This window comes from Chrysochloris asiatica, unplaced genomic scaffold (genome assembly GCF_000296735.1).
Source record: "Chrysochloris asiatica unplaced genomic scaffold, ChrAsi1.0 scaffold00039, whole genome shotgun sequence".
Taxonomy (NCBI): Eukaryota; Metazoa; Chordata; class Mammalia; order Afrosoricida; family Chrysochloridae; genus Chrysochloris; species Chrysochloris asiatica.
In genome coordinates, this window is record NW_006408557.1 from 19,315,413 (window position 1) to 19,333,327 (window position 17,915).

General features: G+C 49.6%; 1 protein-coding gene and 1 pseudogene across 1 annotated transcript; both read left to right on the forward strand.

The window, feature by feature from the left end:
• The first annotated feature begins 83 nt into the window (after window positions 1–83).
• Window positions 84–10,323, forward strand: PLAGL2 (pleiomorphic adenoma gene-like 2). Its single transcript, XM_006860700.1, has 3 exons — window positions 84–172; window positions 5,586–5,958; window positions 8,984–10,323. Exons 2-3 carry the CDS (start codon window positions 5,699–5,701, stop codon window positions 10,212–10,214), a joined length of 1,491 nt encoding a protein of 496 aa, XP_006860762.1. The 5' UTR covers window positions 84–172; window positions 5,586–5,698; the 3' UTR covers window positions 10,215–10,323.
• Window positions 10,324–16,467: 6,144 nt separating this feature from the next.
• LOC102822041 lies at window positions 16,468–17,215 on the forward strand (annotated as a pseudogene).
• The last annotated feature ends 700 nt before the right edge of the window (window positions 17,216–17,915 follow it).

Consider the following 17,915-nt stretch of genomic DNA (forward strand, 5'->3'; position numbering starts at 1 on the left):
CGGGCGGGGCCATAGAGAACCCGCGGCACCGCCCCCTCCACGGCCCGAGCGCCCGCTCGCGCGGCTCCCACAATGCACCGCACAATGGCCCGACCGCCGCCACTACCGGGGCCTGAGCGGGCCTGGCGGAGCCGGAGCGCGGCCCGGCCCGCAGCGCGGGGCCCCGAGCGCGGTGAGTGCCGGCGAGGGCCCCAGGGGACGGCGGGGAGCGGGGCGGAGGGCCGTCTCGTTGCGCCCGCGCGCCCGGCACCCGGAGCGGCGGCGCCCCTCATTTCGGGGCCCCAGCGCGGTCTCTCCTATCCCCAACTGGGCCCCTCTGCGTAAACCCGGGCCCAGATAAGCCCCGGGGTGACAAAAACTACTCCTGAACCTGATACCGAGGTCTGAGTGACCCGAATAAGCCCTACTGGCCTCCTCCCTCCAGAGACCTGGAGACACAGCTTCGGGGGTCCCCCACTCCCGACCCCCCAGGCTACCTGGAGACCCAGATAATGCGCTGCTGACCTCCCCAGGGACCCGGGTCTGGGGGACGCAGATAAGCTGCACCTGCTCCCCTCCCCTTGGACACGCCTACTCAGACCCACATAGCCCCCTTTTTTCTTCTCCAAATAGCCCCCTCTTTGCCCTCTGTTTTATTTTCCAGACCTGCTTAACCCCTTTCGAGACTTCCCTCAAATACTTGGGTGTGGAGAACCTGTAGTTGCCTCCCCAGTGGCCATACGGCCAAACCTGAGACAGCTTCCATCCGGACACGTATTTTTGAGACTCTCTTGAAATTCAGAGAATTCATTTCTTAATATTCTGAGCCCCTGGAGTCCTTCAGTCCTATGGTCCTCCTGTCTTTTTTGGGGGGTCCCTTAAAGACCTGGGTAGCTTGCTCATGATTCCTTGCCATACTTGCCCTATCCTTTACCATTTTTGAGATTCTCCCGTGATGCTTTACCGAATTTCCATCCCTTCTCTGGCTCCCATTCACTTCCATTCCTCCCAGTCCGGGGTCATTTGGCTTTTCCCACCACACAGTGGGGTGGTCCAGAAACTGGCTTGGGAGCCAGGCTGTGGCCCCAGTTTGGCAGGGAAGAGGGGACAACTGCGTAGGGGGAGTTGTTGGCGCTTTCACCTGCAGGAGTTAGCTGGCTCCTGACTTGGGTGTTATCCACCTGTCATCCTAGGCCTGATAGAGTCTGAGCTGGCCTTAAGTTTCTAACGCAGCCCCCCTCCACCCAAAATGGGACCACTAGGTGGAATATGGGTGTGGGGCTGTCTAATCAGGGGTCCTTCCCCTAAACGTGGGGCTGTGGTAAGTAGCAGTCATTTGCTCCAGGCCTCCCCAGGAGTGGAATCAGAGGCAGTAGTGAATTACAGGGAGCCGATCAACACTGGCAGAACTATCCGCCCGCCCAAGAGTAAATCCAACCCCTGTTAATCCTGTTTGATGTCTCTTGGAATGATGCAAGTCATTGAGACTCTCCAGCCTCCTTGTAATTTAATTCTCCCACCACTCTGGAGTGAGAGAGAGAGAGATTCCCTTTTCCCTTTCCTTCACACTGTTTTCCAGCCAACAAGTGTGTTTCTGGTGATCAGGTCTGGACTTGTTGTTGTTGTTATTTTCTTTTTCTAAGTCTATTTATAAATTTCCTAGTTGCTATTTTGGGTTCCGCTTGAGGGAAGGTTCTGTCCACACTAAAGAACGTTCCTGGGTGTGTTTTCTCCTCAGCAGGTGTTGAATTGAGTTCTTCAGATCCCCAAGTAGCTCTTGGGCAGGAGGGATAAAGGCTATTTTAGGGGAGTCACTGAAGTGGAGCTGTTAATCCTCTGTGGGTCTCTCTGGTTAAGCACACTCTGAGATTAACCCTTTTCTTGCTGCCAAGATGAGCAACAGTTTGAGGGTAGGGAGAAGCAGGCTGAGGTTAGGTGAATTCAAGTGAAGCGGAAGGTGGGAACATGCCACTCAATACCAAGGCAAAGATAATAGCTCCCTTTTGTTGGGCACTTACAGCAGGCCTGGGTGCTGAGCCCTTTGCATACCTGACCAAAATAATCCTCACAACAAGCCTGTGAGGTAAGTATTTTTAGGTTTACAGATGAGGAAACAGCCTAATAATGGAGAAAGAACGTAGTTTCTATAGAGATGATGTAACACCATAAAAACTAGTTTCACCAGAGGTTAGCAGGCAGCATGGCACACAACAGAAGACAGACTGGGAAGCAATTTGTCACCATTTCAGCTTCCAGAGAGGACCATTCACAGTCTTTAACAGACATTCCTAATTTGGGAATGAAGCCTCAATAATAAAAGAGGTTCCTAAAGTTAGCATATGAGCGAACTCTGGCCTAAGAGATGATTCTGGAGAAAGATAAACTAAGGGCACCGGGGCTGGCTAAAGGGGATGTGCTGAGCATTTGTTCTGAGGGAAAAAGGGAAGGCTGCATTCTGGGGAGATGTTGGGAAGAGAAGGGGAAGGAAAGGAAGGAAATGTACTCTGAGGCCTGAGAAATCACATGAAAGGAGAGGAGAAAAGTACACCAGTCCTACTTAGGCCCCATGCAAAAAACAGGCAGATGTAATTTAGGCCTCATAGTGTGTACTCAGCACACATTTGATACCAGACATGTTGAAGAGTTGTTTAATTTGCCGCAGAAATCTTATAGGAAAGAAGAAAAAGTATCTTAGAAATTGGGGAAACTGAGATTTTGAGAAATAAAGCCCACAGTTTCATGGTCAGTAAGTGAAAGCTTTTCTGATAGCAAGTCCAAGGTTCTTTTCCCTGCTGCCTCTTTCTTCAGATCAGGTGCCAGAAGGAATGTTAGACTGAAAATAGACTGAGTTATACCAGTAACTGGGAGGGATTGTGTTTGTTTTATGAGAACAGGTTCTGTCAGCTTCTCTATAGTTGTTAAGGTTAGAGACCAGAAGAGCAGCTTTGAAAGAGAAGCAGAATTCTTTCACAGTTTTGTCAAGGAAAGAGAAGTCTGAAGGCACCGGCCTTCTGATTATGTGAGACCTAGTTCAGAGGAGTTTGCAGACAAAGGGAGAGAGACGAGACCCCTCCAAAGGGGTCCCAAGGTAACACTAGTAGCTTTGGTTTTCCAACAGGCTAATAATAACAGTAGGTAAGGACTTCACTGTGCCTTTTAAAAAGCTGAGGGGAGTAGGATGAAGCTGGACGCTGTTTACTTTTTTAGACACAGCCCATTAAAGGCAGATGTAGGCGAGCACATGGCTGCTGCCTCCTCCTTTGCGTCTCTGTATCAGTACAACCTCGTGAGTTGGCCTGAGCCACCACAGGCCTCTTTCCTAGAAGCCCATTACTCACTCTTTCAGTAACAGCATATAAGCTGCTGTGTCTTGTTTGTGCTTGTACGGGAGAAGAGATGAGGTGGACGAGTGGGAGGTGGGGGACGTACCGTTTTCTTTCTGACTTTGTGTGGAGTTTCCAGGCCTTATGCATCCCTTTCACATCAGCCAGACTGGTGTGACTTGCTCCTCTTCCCTCGGGTTGCTATTTTCCACTTCCCAGAGGCTGAGGTCCATGATTTCAGAGGTCAAGGGGGACCACAATTTGACTTCAGATGTGAAGGAGAACTGCCCCCCGACATAGACGTGCACACTTGTGCTCACTCTCGACTCCATTCCAAGGTATATAGTAATCATTGGTATTATAAACGGGTAATTCCACTCTTGAAAAGGAGGAGGGAGCTTAAACAATGAAAGCCAGACATCAGAGGCCTTTGAGGTTTATAGTGAAGCAGGCAAATATGCCAAGATGACTCGAAGGCTCAAGTGGGACTTGTTTTAAGTGCTACCTGTTCCTCCCCAGCACGTGACTCATGCAAAATGCAGCCACCTTTATGCAGCTCTATCTGGGCAAATCTCCACTTTGATTGGGAAATGTTTATCACATTACACTGTAGTGTTTCTTCAACAAGAGGAATGGTTTCTGAATAGGACTTGTTGTTGTTGTTAAGTGCCGTCGAACTGATTCCGACCTATAGCGACCCTGTGTAGGGTTTCCAAGGAGCACCTGGTGAGCTTGAACCACCGACCTTGCTAGTTCATGTTAATAATGAGCAAAGCACTCTGGGTCATAAACCCACGGGTCCCATCATCTTGTTCATGGCCAGTCTGTTGGATGAAATGGTCACTGTGAGCAGCAGTTACTAATGAGCTGAGCAAGCATTTCCTGACCCTCACCTAGCTAGTTTGGGTAGTTGGAGCTGCCCCTTTCACATAGAAAGGCCTCAGGATCACATTTTGGCACGACTTATTTAAAGGGAACCCCCATGCTATAGCAGCTTGTATTTGTGGTTGGTAATCTTTGGTGAGTTTGTGAGTATGAGATTTGGTTTGTTGTCCCCTTTTGAACATCAATACTGCAATTCATCCTTTCTACCTGAGTTGGGACCAGGAAAGGAGTTGTGTTCAAGCCCAGTAAGAAAAAAGCTTAGAATTCAGGATTTGGGTTCCCCACTTTGGAAGAACTGTGAACCCAGTTTAAGCCAAATCTTCCTGGGCATAAGTTAGCTCCTGAGAATTAACCTAAGTGCATTGACTAACTAATTTGCTCTTCTAAGAAAATGTTGAGTTTCATTGTTTAGGCAAATGCAGATGAAAGAGAGATGAGCTGAGCCCTCAACTAATCAGTCAGACAAAGGAGGTTAAATAATTGTAATGCAAGTGTGTTGCCTGTTCATAATGAAGAATGGACAGATGCTGTGATGATCCAGGGAAAGGTTTTGCTTAGGAGGCATGGTCTGGGCCCTGGCATGAAGTCGGGTGGCAGAGGTCGGGGTGGGACCAACACCCATTGAGGGCAAATGCAGAGTCTGCCATTACCACCTCAGACAGAACCTCCTAATGTTAATGTGCTGCTAAGAAACACATTCAGACCCAGTTGCTAAGGCAGGGGCTGACTTTTCAGGGTGTACAAGTCTTAAGTAAAGGCTTCTCTTTCCTTCTCCTCTATCATCTTTTGGGCGTTTTATTGCTCCTTAGAACCTTCGTGAGGAGAATTGTGGAAAGTATGAATGAGGAGATAGGCTGAAGAGGAACTGCCCATTTCTAGGTTTAGTGGAAAGGATGTTAAAGTGAAGTTAGAAAGGAAAGTTTTTCTGATTATCTCATTTCTTACTAGACTAAGTGATACTAGTAATTGTAGTTATCTCTAAGCACTCATTGGAGTCCTGGTGTGGTGCTGTAGGATAAACACTGGACTGCTAACTGAAAGGTCATTGGTTCAAACCCACTAGCCACCCTCAGGAACCCTATACAGGATCACTATGAGTTGGAACCAACTTGATGGCAGTTAACAACAGTAACAACAAGAAGTACTTACTAGTGCCCAGCATTCTGCTGAGTGCTGTGTGTTCATTATCTCACATCATCTTCCAAACAGCCTTATGATTTAGGGACTCATTATGCCCATTGTATAAATGAGGAAAGAGCTCAGGGAAGTAAGTAATATGCTGAAAGTCACACAGCTTCTAAGTGGAAGGGCTGGGATTGGAACGGGAGTCTGTCTGCCTCCAGAGCCCGTGCTTTCCTGGTATTGGTCTCACTAACACCAGGTGTTCTGATGTTTCAGGTGAAGAGATTGTTTTCTGAAGGCTGCGTTGGAGGCTGTGACAGCAGAGGACCGTGTGGAGAGCTGATAGGGAGGCTTTCTGAATAACATGGCCCTTCGCCATTAGCCTTGCCATGACCACATTTTTCACCAGCGTCACTCCCTGGATTCAAGATGCAAAGCAGGAGGAGGAAGTGGGCTGGAAACTAGTTCCCAGGCCTCGGGGCCGGGAGACTGAGAGTCAAGTGAAATGCCAGTGTGAAATCTCGGGGACAACCTTCTCAAATGGGGAGAAGCTGAGGCCTCACAGCCTCCCCCATCCAGAGCAGAGACCGTATAGCTGCCCTCAGCAGCACTGTGGCAAGGCTTTTGCCTCCAAGTACAAGCTATATAGGTAGGTGGCACTCCCGGACGACCTCTGCTGGCCCCAGGGTTCACAGAGGACAAAACCAAAGACCCCACTGAATGAGGGGCTTTGTTTGTGGCAGAAGAGCAGAGGTTAATTTGTCCTGTGAATGTTCCATGAACAACAACAACAAAAATGGGGGTACTTGTTTTCATTTGGAAAATGGAGGAGGCTGATTGGAGGGACTGCATCAGACCTATTTCAGTTGTGTACTAGATCAGGCAGCCATGAACAGTCGGCACACTTTTTTCAATGCTATTTTTTTCCACCCCTGTCAGTGTAGTGTTGAGAATATTAGCTGAAAAGTTGGAATCAGTTTTAGCACTCTAGAAGGTAAAGAAGACCCATTAGTCCAGTTTGTAAATGGTAAAGTGAAGACTCAGAGAGCGGAAGTAACTTGCCTGAGATCACACAGCTTCTTAGGTGCCAAGCTAAATTCCAGATCCTGCAGTGTAGCCTTCTACTAAACCAGCCTGACACTGGGATTGTCACTTCTCGTATCGAGTCCCTGCTGACCTCTGGGTCAGTGGCTTTCTGAACTGTATGTCAAGAAGCCCTACTTAAAGTGAAATACAATGTAAAAGTCCTGACATAAAGCAGATGACAGAGCAGCTTTGATTACATTGGTGGGGTGGTGGCTCTGGTCAGAATTGATTTGGATTCTCTCCTTGCCTTTCCATCAAGTAATCAGGAGCCCTTCACAACTGAAATAGGTCTGATGTAGTTCTCCACTCATTCATTGATCTACCCAATTATTTGTTGAGCACCTGCTTCATTCATACCAGACAAAGTGCTGAGGGCCAAGGATGGCTCACTAGCCAGACAGAGGGAGGTGCCAACCTCCTTGAGTTTATAGGCTACTTGTGGAGACAAACAGAAAATAAGTAGCTACGTGAACAAGATGACTCCAGACAGCCTGAGTTTCTCATTTGGAAGGAACTAAGATGGGCAGTGGAGCAGTGTGGATGGATGTCCAGGACTAGCTAGCCTTAGAAATGCTTTGTGCTCCTGTGTCTCAGGCGGGCTCCTGTCAGGGCCATCCCCTTAGACTCCGATGGTGAGAGTCTATGTGCCAATGGGAAACTGCAGGGAAGGCTCTGGGCCAGGAAGCTGGAACCCTGACTCTGCCCATGAACAGTGCCCGTGACCTTAGGCATGTTATGAAACCTCTTTGGGCCTCAGTTTCCTCACCTTTAAAATGAGAGACCTGGACTGTAGGTCACTGAGCACCTCCCCTCATGTGCCATGCCAGTTGTGTCACAGGAAGTTATTAGTAACCCTCCCAGGAACATGAGGGGAGTGGGTGTGTGTTTGTTATCCTCTGGGTACTGCACTACAAACAGCTGGGGCATACCTGAGTACACCCAGGCCTCAGGAAGGGCTGGGCTTCACTCAGGCCTCCTCGGCCACTTAGTAACTAGGAGGTGGGGCTGCCCTGCGCTTCAGCCTCCTCGCCTGGAGAACAAGGTTAATGACAGCTCACATGGGGCCTGGGAAGCGGTAAGCCCTCCAGGTCTTGCTGAGTTGACTCTGAATCTAATTGTGGATTACAATTCCTGGACTTCGAGCTGCTTTCCAACCAGATGGGAGCAGGTAAACCAGGGACACTGAGGTGCCAAACCACAAAAAGCATTTAAAAAAAATTTTACTGGTTTACATGGCAACCTATTCAAATGATACAAATGTGAATGGCAGGTGGTGTCAGATGATAGTCCTCACACTCGAAATCATAATTCCTTGTGTATCTTTTCTGAGATGTTTAAAGATGTATTCCCTTATTATCTTTTTAATCTTCAAAAGGAGTTGCAGTGCACATACTGTTTTCCTTTATTATCTCATTTGAAATAATAATAGACTTTATTTTTTAGAGCAGTTTTGCTATATAGAAAAATTATACAGAAAGTTCAGATTCTGTATGTCCTCTCTTCTCCTGCAGTTTCTCCTGTTGTTAACGTCTTGCATTTGTGGGCTGCGTTTGCTACATTGAAGTACCAATTTCATTACATTCTTGTTAACTAAAAGGAGTCTTGGTGGTACACTGGGGTAAGCATTGGGCTGCTAACTGCAAGGTCAGTGGTTCAAAACCACCAGTGGCTCTACAGAAGAAATATATAGCTATGTGCTCCTGTAAAGATTTATACTCTCTGAAACCCTATGATCAGTTCTGCTCTGTTCTAGAGGGTTGCTGTGAACCCACACCAACTTGATGGCAGTGAGTTATTAATAACAACAGTGAATACTTGGCATTAAGGTTCACTGTGTTGTATAGCATTATGCCATTTTTATTTTTAAATTTAAAATTTTGAGAAGGAAATTTACATGATTTAAAATTTGGTACTAAAAGGTATACAATGAAAATTCTCCATCATACCCAGCCATAAACCACTCAGTTCTCCTCAGTAGCAACTGGGTTGTCATTTCTTTTGTATCTTCCCAGAAATTGTGTAGGGGACCTGGTGTGGTACTGTGGGTTAATGCATTGGACAGCAAAGTCCGTTTGAATTGCAAGATCAGTGGTTCAAGCTCCTCAGAAACCCTATACAAGGTCACTTGAGTTGGAACCGATTCGACGCCACTTAACAACAAAGCAGTAGTGTAAGGCTATACTAGCAAAAGTAAGTGTGCTTCCCCCTTTTATCTACTCAGGGCTCCATTCTCCATGCACTAGTCTGCCTCCTTTTTCCCACTTGATGTAGCTGAGGAGCTTGAAGCCTGGGGTTGCATATAAGGCAGCCTTGTTTTCTTTAAATGCTGAGCCTTTTTATGGACTTAGTAGAACTTAACCAGTTCCCTGAGTTTTGGCTACTCTAAACAGGACTGCCAGGAAATGCTTGTTATGCATGGTTTGCATGGGTGAGGATGTCCACAGAAGACAGCTGGTGTACTGGTTTTGTCTGTGCCTCCTGTAATTGTTGGATCTCGGTCCCTGTTAGTAGACACCTTGGTGATTCAGCCAGCCCTTGTGATCTCCTCTCTTTCTGCTTTCTCCCCTGTTCTCCGCCCCTACCCCCAGGCACATGGCCACCCACTCGGCCCAGAAACCCCACCAGTGCATGTATTGTGATAAGATGTTTCATCGCAAGGACCATCTGCGGAACCATCTGCAGACCCACGACCCCAACAAAGAGGCCCTTCACTGTTCTGAGTGTGGTAAGAATTACAATACAAAGTTGGGCTACCGACGCCACCTGGCCATGCATGCCGCCAGCAGCGGCGACCTCAGCTGCAAGGTGTGCCTGCAGACCTTTGAGAGCACCCAGGCCCTGCTCGAGCACCTGAAAGCCCACTCCCGCCGGGTTGCAGGTGGTGCCAAGGAGAAGAAGCACCCCTGTGACCACTGTGACCGGCGGTTCTATACTCGCAAGGATGTGCGGCGGCACCTGGTGGTACACACTGGCCGCAAGGACTTCCTGTGCCAGTACTGTGCCCAGCGTTTTGGCCGGAAGGACCACCTGACGCGGCATGTCAAGAAGAGCCACTCGCAGGAGCTGCTGAAGATCAAGACAGAGCCAGTGGACATGTTAGGCCTGCTCAGCTGCAGCTCCTCGGTCAGCGTGAAGGAGGAGCTGAGCCCTGTGCTGTGCATGGCCTCTCGGGACATGATGGGGGCCAAGGCCTTCCCTGGCATGTTGCCCATGGGCATGTATGGTGCCCACATCCCTACCATGCCCAGCACGGGCGTGCCACACTCCCTGGTGCACAACGCGCTGCCCATGGGTATGACCTACCCTCTGGAATCCTCACCTATTTCTTCCCCTGCTCAGCTCCCTCCAAAATACCAGCTTGGATCTACCTCATACTTGCCCGACAAATTGCCCAAAGTGGAGGTGGATAGTTTTCTGGCGGAGCTTCCTGGAAGCCTGTCTCTCTCATCTGCCGAACCCCAGCCCGCCTCACCTCAGCCGGCGGCAGCTGCGGCCCTCCTAGATGAAGCACTGCTTGCCAAGAGTCCCGCCAACCTCTCTGAGGCCCTCTGCGCTGCTAACATGGACTTTTCCCACTTACTGGGCTTTCTTCCACTCAACCTGCCCCCGTGTAACCCGCCCGGGGCCACTGGAGGCCTGGTCATGGGCTATTCCCAGGCCGAGGCACAGCCCCTGCTTACCACTTTGCAGGCTCAGCCTCAGGAACCCCCAGGCGCTGGGGGACCACTGAACTTTGGGCCTCTGCACTCCTTGCCTCCTGTCTTCACCTCTGGCCTGAGCACCACCACCCTGCCTCGTTTCCACCAGGCATTCCAGTAGCCCCTGAGGAAGCCCCCCAGCTTGGTCCTTGGCTCCATCGGGGAGCTTCTGTACCCACCCCATCCTCATCCCCCATGAAGGCAGCTGAGCTTTCAGAGCTGGGTTCAAAGAGAAGAAATTCCAGTGTCTGTATGGAGCACTTGGTTTGGGGGTTCAGGCTCTAGGATCAATTTGAGGACGACCCTTGAGCCCCAACCCCATGAGAAGATCTCATATCATAGGACTTCAGGTATTTTTACTTTCTTTTTTTTTTTTTCCTTTATCTGAACCGGGAGCCACACTTAGCCCTCTTCATCTCCACAGCATCAGAACCTCTTCTTTGTGGGAAGGGGAGGCCTCTTGGACGTGGCAGTAACAGTGAGGGTTTCACTTCAGATGACCTTGAGAGAAGTCCGCCTACTGGTCTGAACATGCAGACCGAACAGCAGCCAAGTGATCCGGCCCTGCTGCAGAGGGGCACTTGGCTCTATGGTCTGCCTCCAACCACCGGGCAGGAGAGGGCCTCTGTTCTTCACCCCCTCACCCCTCCTGCACCAACACCTCCATTTCCGACAGTGTTGTTCCGCAACGGTACCGTTTACAGTCACCTCAGACATACCATTTCACCTCCCTTGCCGAGCTGTTAGCCTTAGAATGACTGCAGTGAACTTTGTTTACACACCGTGAATCCATTCCCACCAGTCCATTCCAGTTGGCACCAGCCTGAACCATTTGGTACCTGGTGTTAACTGGAGCCCTGTTTACACGGCGGAGTCGGGTCTCACTGACTTCTCTTCACTTGAGGTCACATTTTTCCCCCGTGGGGAAATAAACTGACTTTGGACTGCTTCAGTCTCTGCCATCTTCCATGACTGCGTCAGTTCCCGCCTTCCTCGGCAGTGTCCACAGGAGATGGGCAAGGAGATCGCTTGGAGCAGTTGCTCACAGGTCTGCAATTGTGTTTTGCTCCAAGTACATCATGACCCTCATCCTTCTGTTGAACCGGAGAAGGGAAGACGTGAAAGGCATGCCCTCCACCATCACCTCCCAGCCCTAGTCCACCCTGCACATCGGGAGCTAAGCCAACTAGTCTTGGAAGGAGGGACTCAGGGTTCTAGGCTGGTGTGGATAGCTAAGGAGAGGGCCTGGACCCCTCATTTGTTTCTTCTACCGGTCCCTTTTCCAGGAAGCTGTGGATTGATGGAAGAAGAGTTTTCAGAAATTTAGGACTGGGCAGATGACAGTTGAGTCCTAACCTGTGGCAGCACTATTGCCTCCAATATCAAACTTTCTTAGCTACAGTGTTCTTCCTGTCGCCTCCATTTCTTGCCCAGAACACAGCCCGTCCCCGTCCATGCTTCATCTCACTTCTCTGTGGGCATTGCTCTTCCTGCTGTGGGAGGGAGGTAATTCAGGGACCACTATTGTGGGACCCTCTCAAGACTCCCTCCACTCTGATTCAGAAACACACTTCTACCTCTTTACTGTTGACTCTTACAGCCGCAGCCAGCAGTGTCTGGGCACTTCTCTTAAGCAGGTGCCTCATGCTGACTTCTCCACTATGGTTTCAGGACAGACTACCAAGGAACTGCCTCATCACTCAACCCTCACCCTCCTACCAGTTGTCCCCATTTCTGTCTAGAAACCACTTGGCTTAATCATTAGGAACTGAGCAGGTCCAAGACCATGCTTCTGCTCCTGCCTAGGCCCGTGTGTGCTCCTTGCTTGAGTTGAAAGTCTTAAAACTTAAGCTTCCCTGGCCCCTGACTGGAAGCAATATGAAAACATTTTTATGTTTTCATTTAGGCAGGGTAGCTTGGAATACCTAAGAAAAAAGATTTTTAAAAATCTCTGGCAAGTTCCAACGAGACTAGGTGATTTGCTTCTAAAAATGACTTTCAGTGAGTCCCAGGGACTATTTAATGAAAGAAAACAATAATCCACCTTGGTACATAGCCACCTCCTTCCTGCATGCTGTGCATGTTGTCAGGACTCGGATTACAGGAGATGGTATGTGGGAATCCAAGCCATTCTCCTTGTTATATCCACTTCATCACTAGACTCAGCACCCTACGCCCACTCCCTGCTCCCTCCCCTGCACTCTTGGTTCACAAAGGCAAATGGGCCACCATCCTCTGCACTCTGTCAGCTCTTTCCTGGCCCTTGAATTCTCTTTGTCCACTAATGATGCTGGTGAACTCAGAGCAGCCAAAGCCCTGTCCCTTGGCCTTTTCCTGTCTCAGTCCTTGTCACTTACATCTTGTCTCTCCTTTTCCCTTTTCCCCACGCCCTTGCCATCCACTAGGAATCTCCCTGTCACTGTGAACTTGGCTGGTACAGAGAAAGAGCTGCCTTCACCTTTTGTTGGACTGTGACTACCTAGCCGTTTCTCAAACCTCCCTTCTCAAAATTTACAAAAAGATAAAAAGGAAGCCTCATTGGCCTGGTTGTTCAAAGAATAAGAATAGCTTTATCCTACACTCCATACTCAGACCCACTTCATCACCCTTACTGAATTGTCATGGCACATGGCAGAGGCTAAACCAACAGGGACCAGATACGGTGATGCCCTTCTCCCCTCTTACCTCCCCCAGCCTTTGTTGAAATGAGCTCTATTGAACAGGGACCCAGGGACTCAAAGGATCAATCGCTGCACCATCTTGAAGAGGTGGGAGGCAGGGAAGTGAACACCAAGGAGTTTTGTTTTTCTCTTCCCTCAACCTTTTGCAAATGGCATTTTGTTAATGGAAATCTGGGAAGCAGGTGTGACTAATTTTTTTGCTCATAGATATTGTCCTAAGTTGAATCTCCCAATGCTCTGAACTTTCCCTAGTAGCCCTAAATTCCTCTCCCCTCTTCTCTTCCTCCTCCCCCTCTGGTAGCTGTTTTCTCTGCCCCTTCACCACCCCTCTTATCTAGGAGCTGTTTTTAAGCAAGATTTTTTTTAAAAAGGTTATTTTGTACAGATCAATATTGCTTTTTAACAAGGATATTTATGTGATAAGAAACTTTGCCTTAGGCAGGTGTTGGCCAGAAAAGTCCAGCTTCTTCTGGGCTCCCATCCTGGCCTCTCCTGGAGCTCTGAACCTGCTGTGGAAGGAACTGGCCATATCCTTCACCACTGGACAAAGGAGCGCAATAGTCCTAGCAGGGAAGGACTCCCATGATTATCTAGTGTGTCCGTGCAAGGGCTTGGAAGGACTCCAGCCCAGTTCTTTAGGTGTCGACCTACTTGGCTGATTTGATCTACACACACTGCTCCACCCCTGACTACTTGGCACTAGAGCCCCTGAAAAACCCCCTCTTGTGCTCTCCCCTTCCAGTGGTCAAGGCTTCGGAGCCACGCCTTCGTAATGCCAGATTATTTAAAGAGAAAAACACAAGACAAAAAAACCTAGCACTTTGTAAACACAGTGAATAACCTCTTGGAGTATTTTTGGCTTTATATAAAACAAGGTTTTTATTGTAAAATATAAGTGCCATTAGAAAATGCACAGGGCATATCTTTGGTAAAGTAGAATTTTTCAATGTTTTACAGAATTACATTTTCAAAAAAAAAAAGTTTTTATAATGAAGTTGTTTATTAAAAACTTCTGAATGATGTGTTTGGAAGTTGTGAGCTTTATGATGGAAGAGGGTTGGAGAGACGGGGAAGCACTGGAATGTCTAGACGTCTTCAGTATCCAGGGGGTTGGTGAGTGTAGAGCAGACTGGTGTGGTGCTGTGGGTTAATGTGTCAGACTGCAAAGTTGTTTGAACTGCAAGGTTGGTGGTTCAAGCTCACCAACTGCTCCTTGGAAACCCTAGGTCGGAATCGACTCGACAGCATGTAACAACAACACAACTACAAACTTTTGGATGTTTTTGAGGTAGGTGGCATCATTTGATCAGTGAATTTTTTGGATGCAAGGGTCAGAAAATCCCAAGTCAAATGGGGGGAAAGAGTGACAGTGCATAAACAGCTGAGCGCAGGGTTCCTGTTACTCTCTGCCCTGTCATGTGAGGTTGTGACTTCCACTTCGGGTCCTACTGAATAGCATGCTGTCACGATTCCAGACCTCATTTTCTTACAGTGCTGACCAAGAGACCCCTCCTAGGCTCTATCAGAAAGTCCTTTTGTTCACAGAAGCCTCATTCTAGAACCATTCACTAGCCAGTGATGAAAAGGCTAAGATAAAGGGAGAAGTAATGTCCCAAAGTTGATTTTGGGTACTGTTAAAGATGTCCAAGAAAAGACAAAGGTCTACCATAGTCACCCCTGATAAGTGACAGAGGTAGGACCTGGCAAACGAGAGGCTGACAAACAGCCTTCACCTGATGGCATTGCTTGGCCAGATCCTGATACAGTCATCACCCTCTGGGATCTTGTCCCTTGTGCTAAGCACTTCCTCTCCAGGGCTCACACTGAACTGGCTTTTTGTGGTCTGGAGCCAGCGCTGTGGAACCAAGCAGTGCCATTCACTCCCAGAGCCCAGCCCAAGTGCCATCGTGCATCAACAAGTTGTTAAATGTGCAGGCGGTTTGTATAAAAGACAATAGGCTGGTCCTTCATTCCTTTGGCCTTCAGTTATACTTGACAAATGTTAGCTGTCTACTCCAGGAAACAACTGGGAAGGGAATCCAGCTAGACCATGGGGCTTATACCCCAGGAGGGGCCTGAAGGCTCAAATTTGAGAACTCTTACTTATTGGATGGGAGAAGATGGCTTTCTGGCAGAGGTAGTAGCAGGGACTTCGAGACAGAAGGGCCACTGGGAGACCTGATTCTCCCCACCCTCCATCCCAGGCCATGAATTTGGAGTGCAGCTATGTTTTCAGGGTCAGGGCTGCAGAGACCCCCGGTACTCTAGTGTTTGCATGTGTGAGCTGGCACTTCAGTAACCCTGGGTCTAAGCATAATTTAAAAGACAACAAACCCAGTTTATTTTGTACAGGATCAATATTTGACAGCAAGACACACCTCCTTTTGACCATCTAGCCGGGAAGATGGAGTGGCATGGTAGAAGGCAGGCAGATACCCAGTGGCTCCCTAGCTTGCAGCCTCTTAAGATCTTCCTTGCCCCAGATTCTTCATTCCAAGCATCATCTGCGGCTTCCAGTATGAGTCTGGTCAGTCTTTAGCAGAGCTACCTCTTGAGCCCTCTACATATACTGAGTAACTTATCCAGAGCTAGGAAAGTATAAGGAGCTCTGGTAGCGTAGTGGTTACAAATCGGGCTGCGAACCACAAGGTCAGCAGTTCAAAACTAACAGCTATTCCGCGGAAGAAAGATGCTTTCTGCTCCCATATAGATTTACAGCCTCGGAAACCCTGTTACAGGGTCACTGTGAGTCCGAACCAACGGCACATAACCACCAACACCAGGAAAGTATCATACCACAAAGCCACAGTCCAATATGAGAGCCAAGCGAATCCCACGTGACCACGCAGATCTGGGAAACAGTAGCCCTGTGGCTTAGATGGGAAATTCTGTCTGTGCATGAGGGGTGGCTGAGGATTTTCCCTTGATGCCTGCTCCAAGCTGCGCTTAGGTCGGCTCACCCCTGGAGTTCTTCCCTCAACCCCAGCGCCCTACTAATCCAGGGCCAGTTCTGGCTGACACCTGCGGTCGCGTACCCACTGGGCAATCCCCTGCGCCTCGCAGCTCGAGGGACACTCGCGAATCACATTCAGGAAAGGTGGGCGCAAGGGGCGGAGCGCGCCCCGCAGGAAGAGACTGCACCTCCCCGCCTCCCGGCCGTGCTCCCGCCGTCGCTGTCTGCAGCTCCCTTCTCAGAACTCGCAGGCTCGTCCGCGTGCCTCAGCCCGAGGCCAGAGGTCTCCTAGATGATGGCAGACAAGGGTGCCGGGGTGGGGGTAGGGGTGGGTAGAGGGGCCTGCACATCGCTGCGTGTCTGCCACCCGGCCCTGCGCAGGAGGGGGGCCTCGCGCACCCGGCCTCCCGAGAAGCGGGGGCGAGCTGGAACCCCGACCCCGCCGTGGACCGAGCGCTTCACCTGTCCTGGGGTGCTGGGAAGCGGCCTCTGCGGCGACAGGATGGAACCGGGAAAACGGTCGTGCGGGGGACGAGACCCCCAAAACCTGTGTCGCAGAGTGGCGGGTGGGGGGGCTGCTCAGGCGGGAGCTAGCGGAAAGGTCGAGGAAGTGACGACTGCGGAGGGCGCCATCTTCGTGGAGTAGGTGGAGAAGCAGCGGGCGGGGCCGGTGGGGGAGGTGCGAAAGGAGGTGTTGGAGAAGCTGGTGACAGAGGAGAAGCTGGAGATGGTAGCTGGAGATGGTCCCCGGAGCCCTGAACCTTGATGGCCCAGTCATGAACCCACTGGAGGTTAATCAGGGGGCGGGCGCTCCAGGCCCTGAGTGCCCAGGCCGACAGGGCCTACGTCCAACTTGTGCGCAGGTTTGGGTGGATGTGCCTGTTGCACCTAGCTCCTAGGAGCTTCGTTATACAAAACATTCCCGGGCTTCTGGGCCACTGCCTTCTGGAACCACCTGCAGCCCCCCCAGAAGAAGACATTCTAGCCTTCCTGATGAATTTGGAGATGAGGGAGGTCAGGTACGCCAGGACTGGCTGCAAGTTCAAGTTCCAATTTTGGAGCAATCCCTACTTCCGGAACAAAGTAATGGTGAAGGAGTATGAATGCAGATCCTCGGGCCCGGTGGTGTCTATGGGCACTCGCATCCGTTGGCACCGGGGCCAGGAGCCCTCGGCCCTCCTATGCAGAGCCCAGGACACTGTCCGCAGCTTCTTCAGTTGGTTCTCACAGCACAGTCTCCCTGAGACCGACAGGGTCACCCAGATTATTAAAGAGGAGCTGTGGCCCAATCCCCTACAGCACTACCTGCTTGGGGATGGGTCCCACAGAGCCTGAGGAGGCTTAGCTCAGTGGCCTATAGAGGTTCCTTCTAGGCTTGCAGGGCTGGTGACCATACCCAGATCCTTCTTAGGGAAGGCCTTGGCTCAGAGTGATGGGGAGGGCACTCAGCAGGGAGGGACCACAGAAGCCATGGAAAGGCAGGGATAGCAGAGAGCCTGAAGAGTCCTGCCTTTTCTGATTCACCAACACATTCTGTAAATTAGAAAAAAACAAAACAGAATCAAAACAGTTTCACTTTAGAGGCTCTCTCTCTGTGTGTGTCCAGGTAAAAACCTTTAAGTAAGATTCTTTGGATCCATTTCTTCATTTGATTCTGGTGGGGAAATTAGGCTGCATAGGCCTGCTTCTTGGTTTTAGGTGAGAACATTTCCAAGAATAACAGTGTAATTTCTCTATGCCATTTGGAAACAAGACTCGTCACAGTTGTTACCGGGTTGCTGTGGTCTGCTACTATAACCTGAAGTAGACTTTGAAGATGGTGGTTCTATAGGACTCAAGACTGGAAATGATTACTGTGTTCTATGAGGAAAACTTTCAAAAGACATCTGTAACTTTGGGTGGTCTGGGTGAGTATGTACCCTGATGGCCTTGTCGTCATAATGCCACTATGACTGACATTTCTGCTTCTAAACAAATATTTGTGAGATGGCTTCATCCAATCAGAAGAGGATTTGTAGCACTTTAACTTCTATATGTGTGATAAAATAAAAAGCCTGAAGTCTGGGGGAAAATAACTTAGGTCTGGTACCTGCCCTGTCCCAAACCGTCCACTGACAAAAGATCCTAATTTCTTATTCTGGCCACCTTTTCTGTCTTGCTTATTTCTATCAGCCTCCCTCTGGTCCCT

Coding starts and splice junctions, on each gene's coding strand:
- PLAGL2 (XM_006860700.1), top strand. CDS start 5,699: ATGACCACATTTTTCACCAGCGTCACTCCCTGGATTCAAGATGCAAAG. Junction 5,959..8,983: donor TCCAAGTACAAGCTATATAG/GTAGGTGGCACT, acceptor CCCTACCCCCAG/GCACATGGCCACCCACTCGG.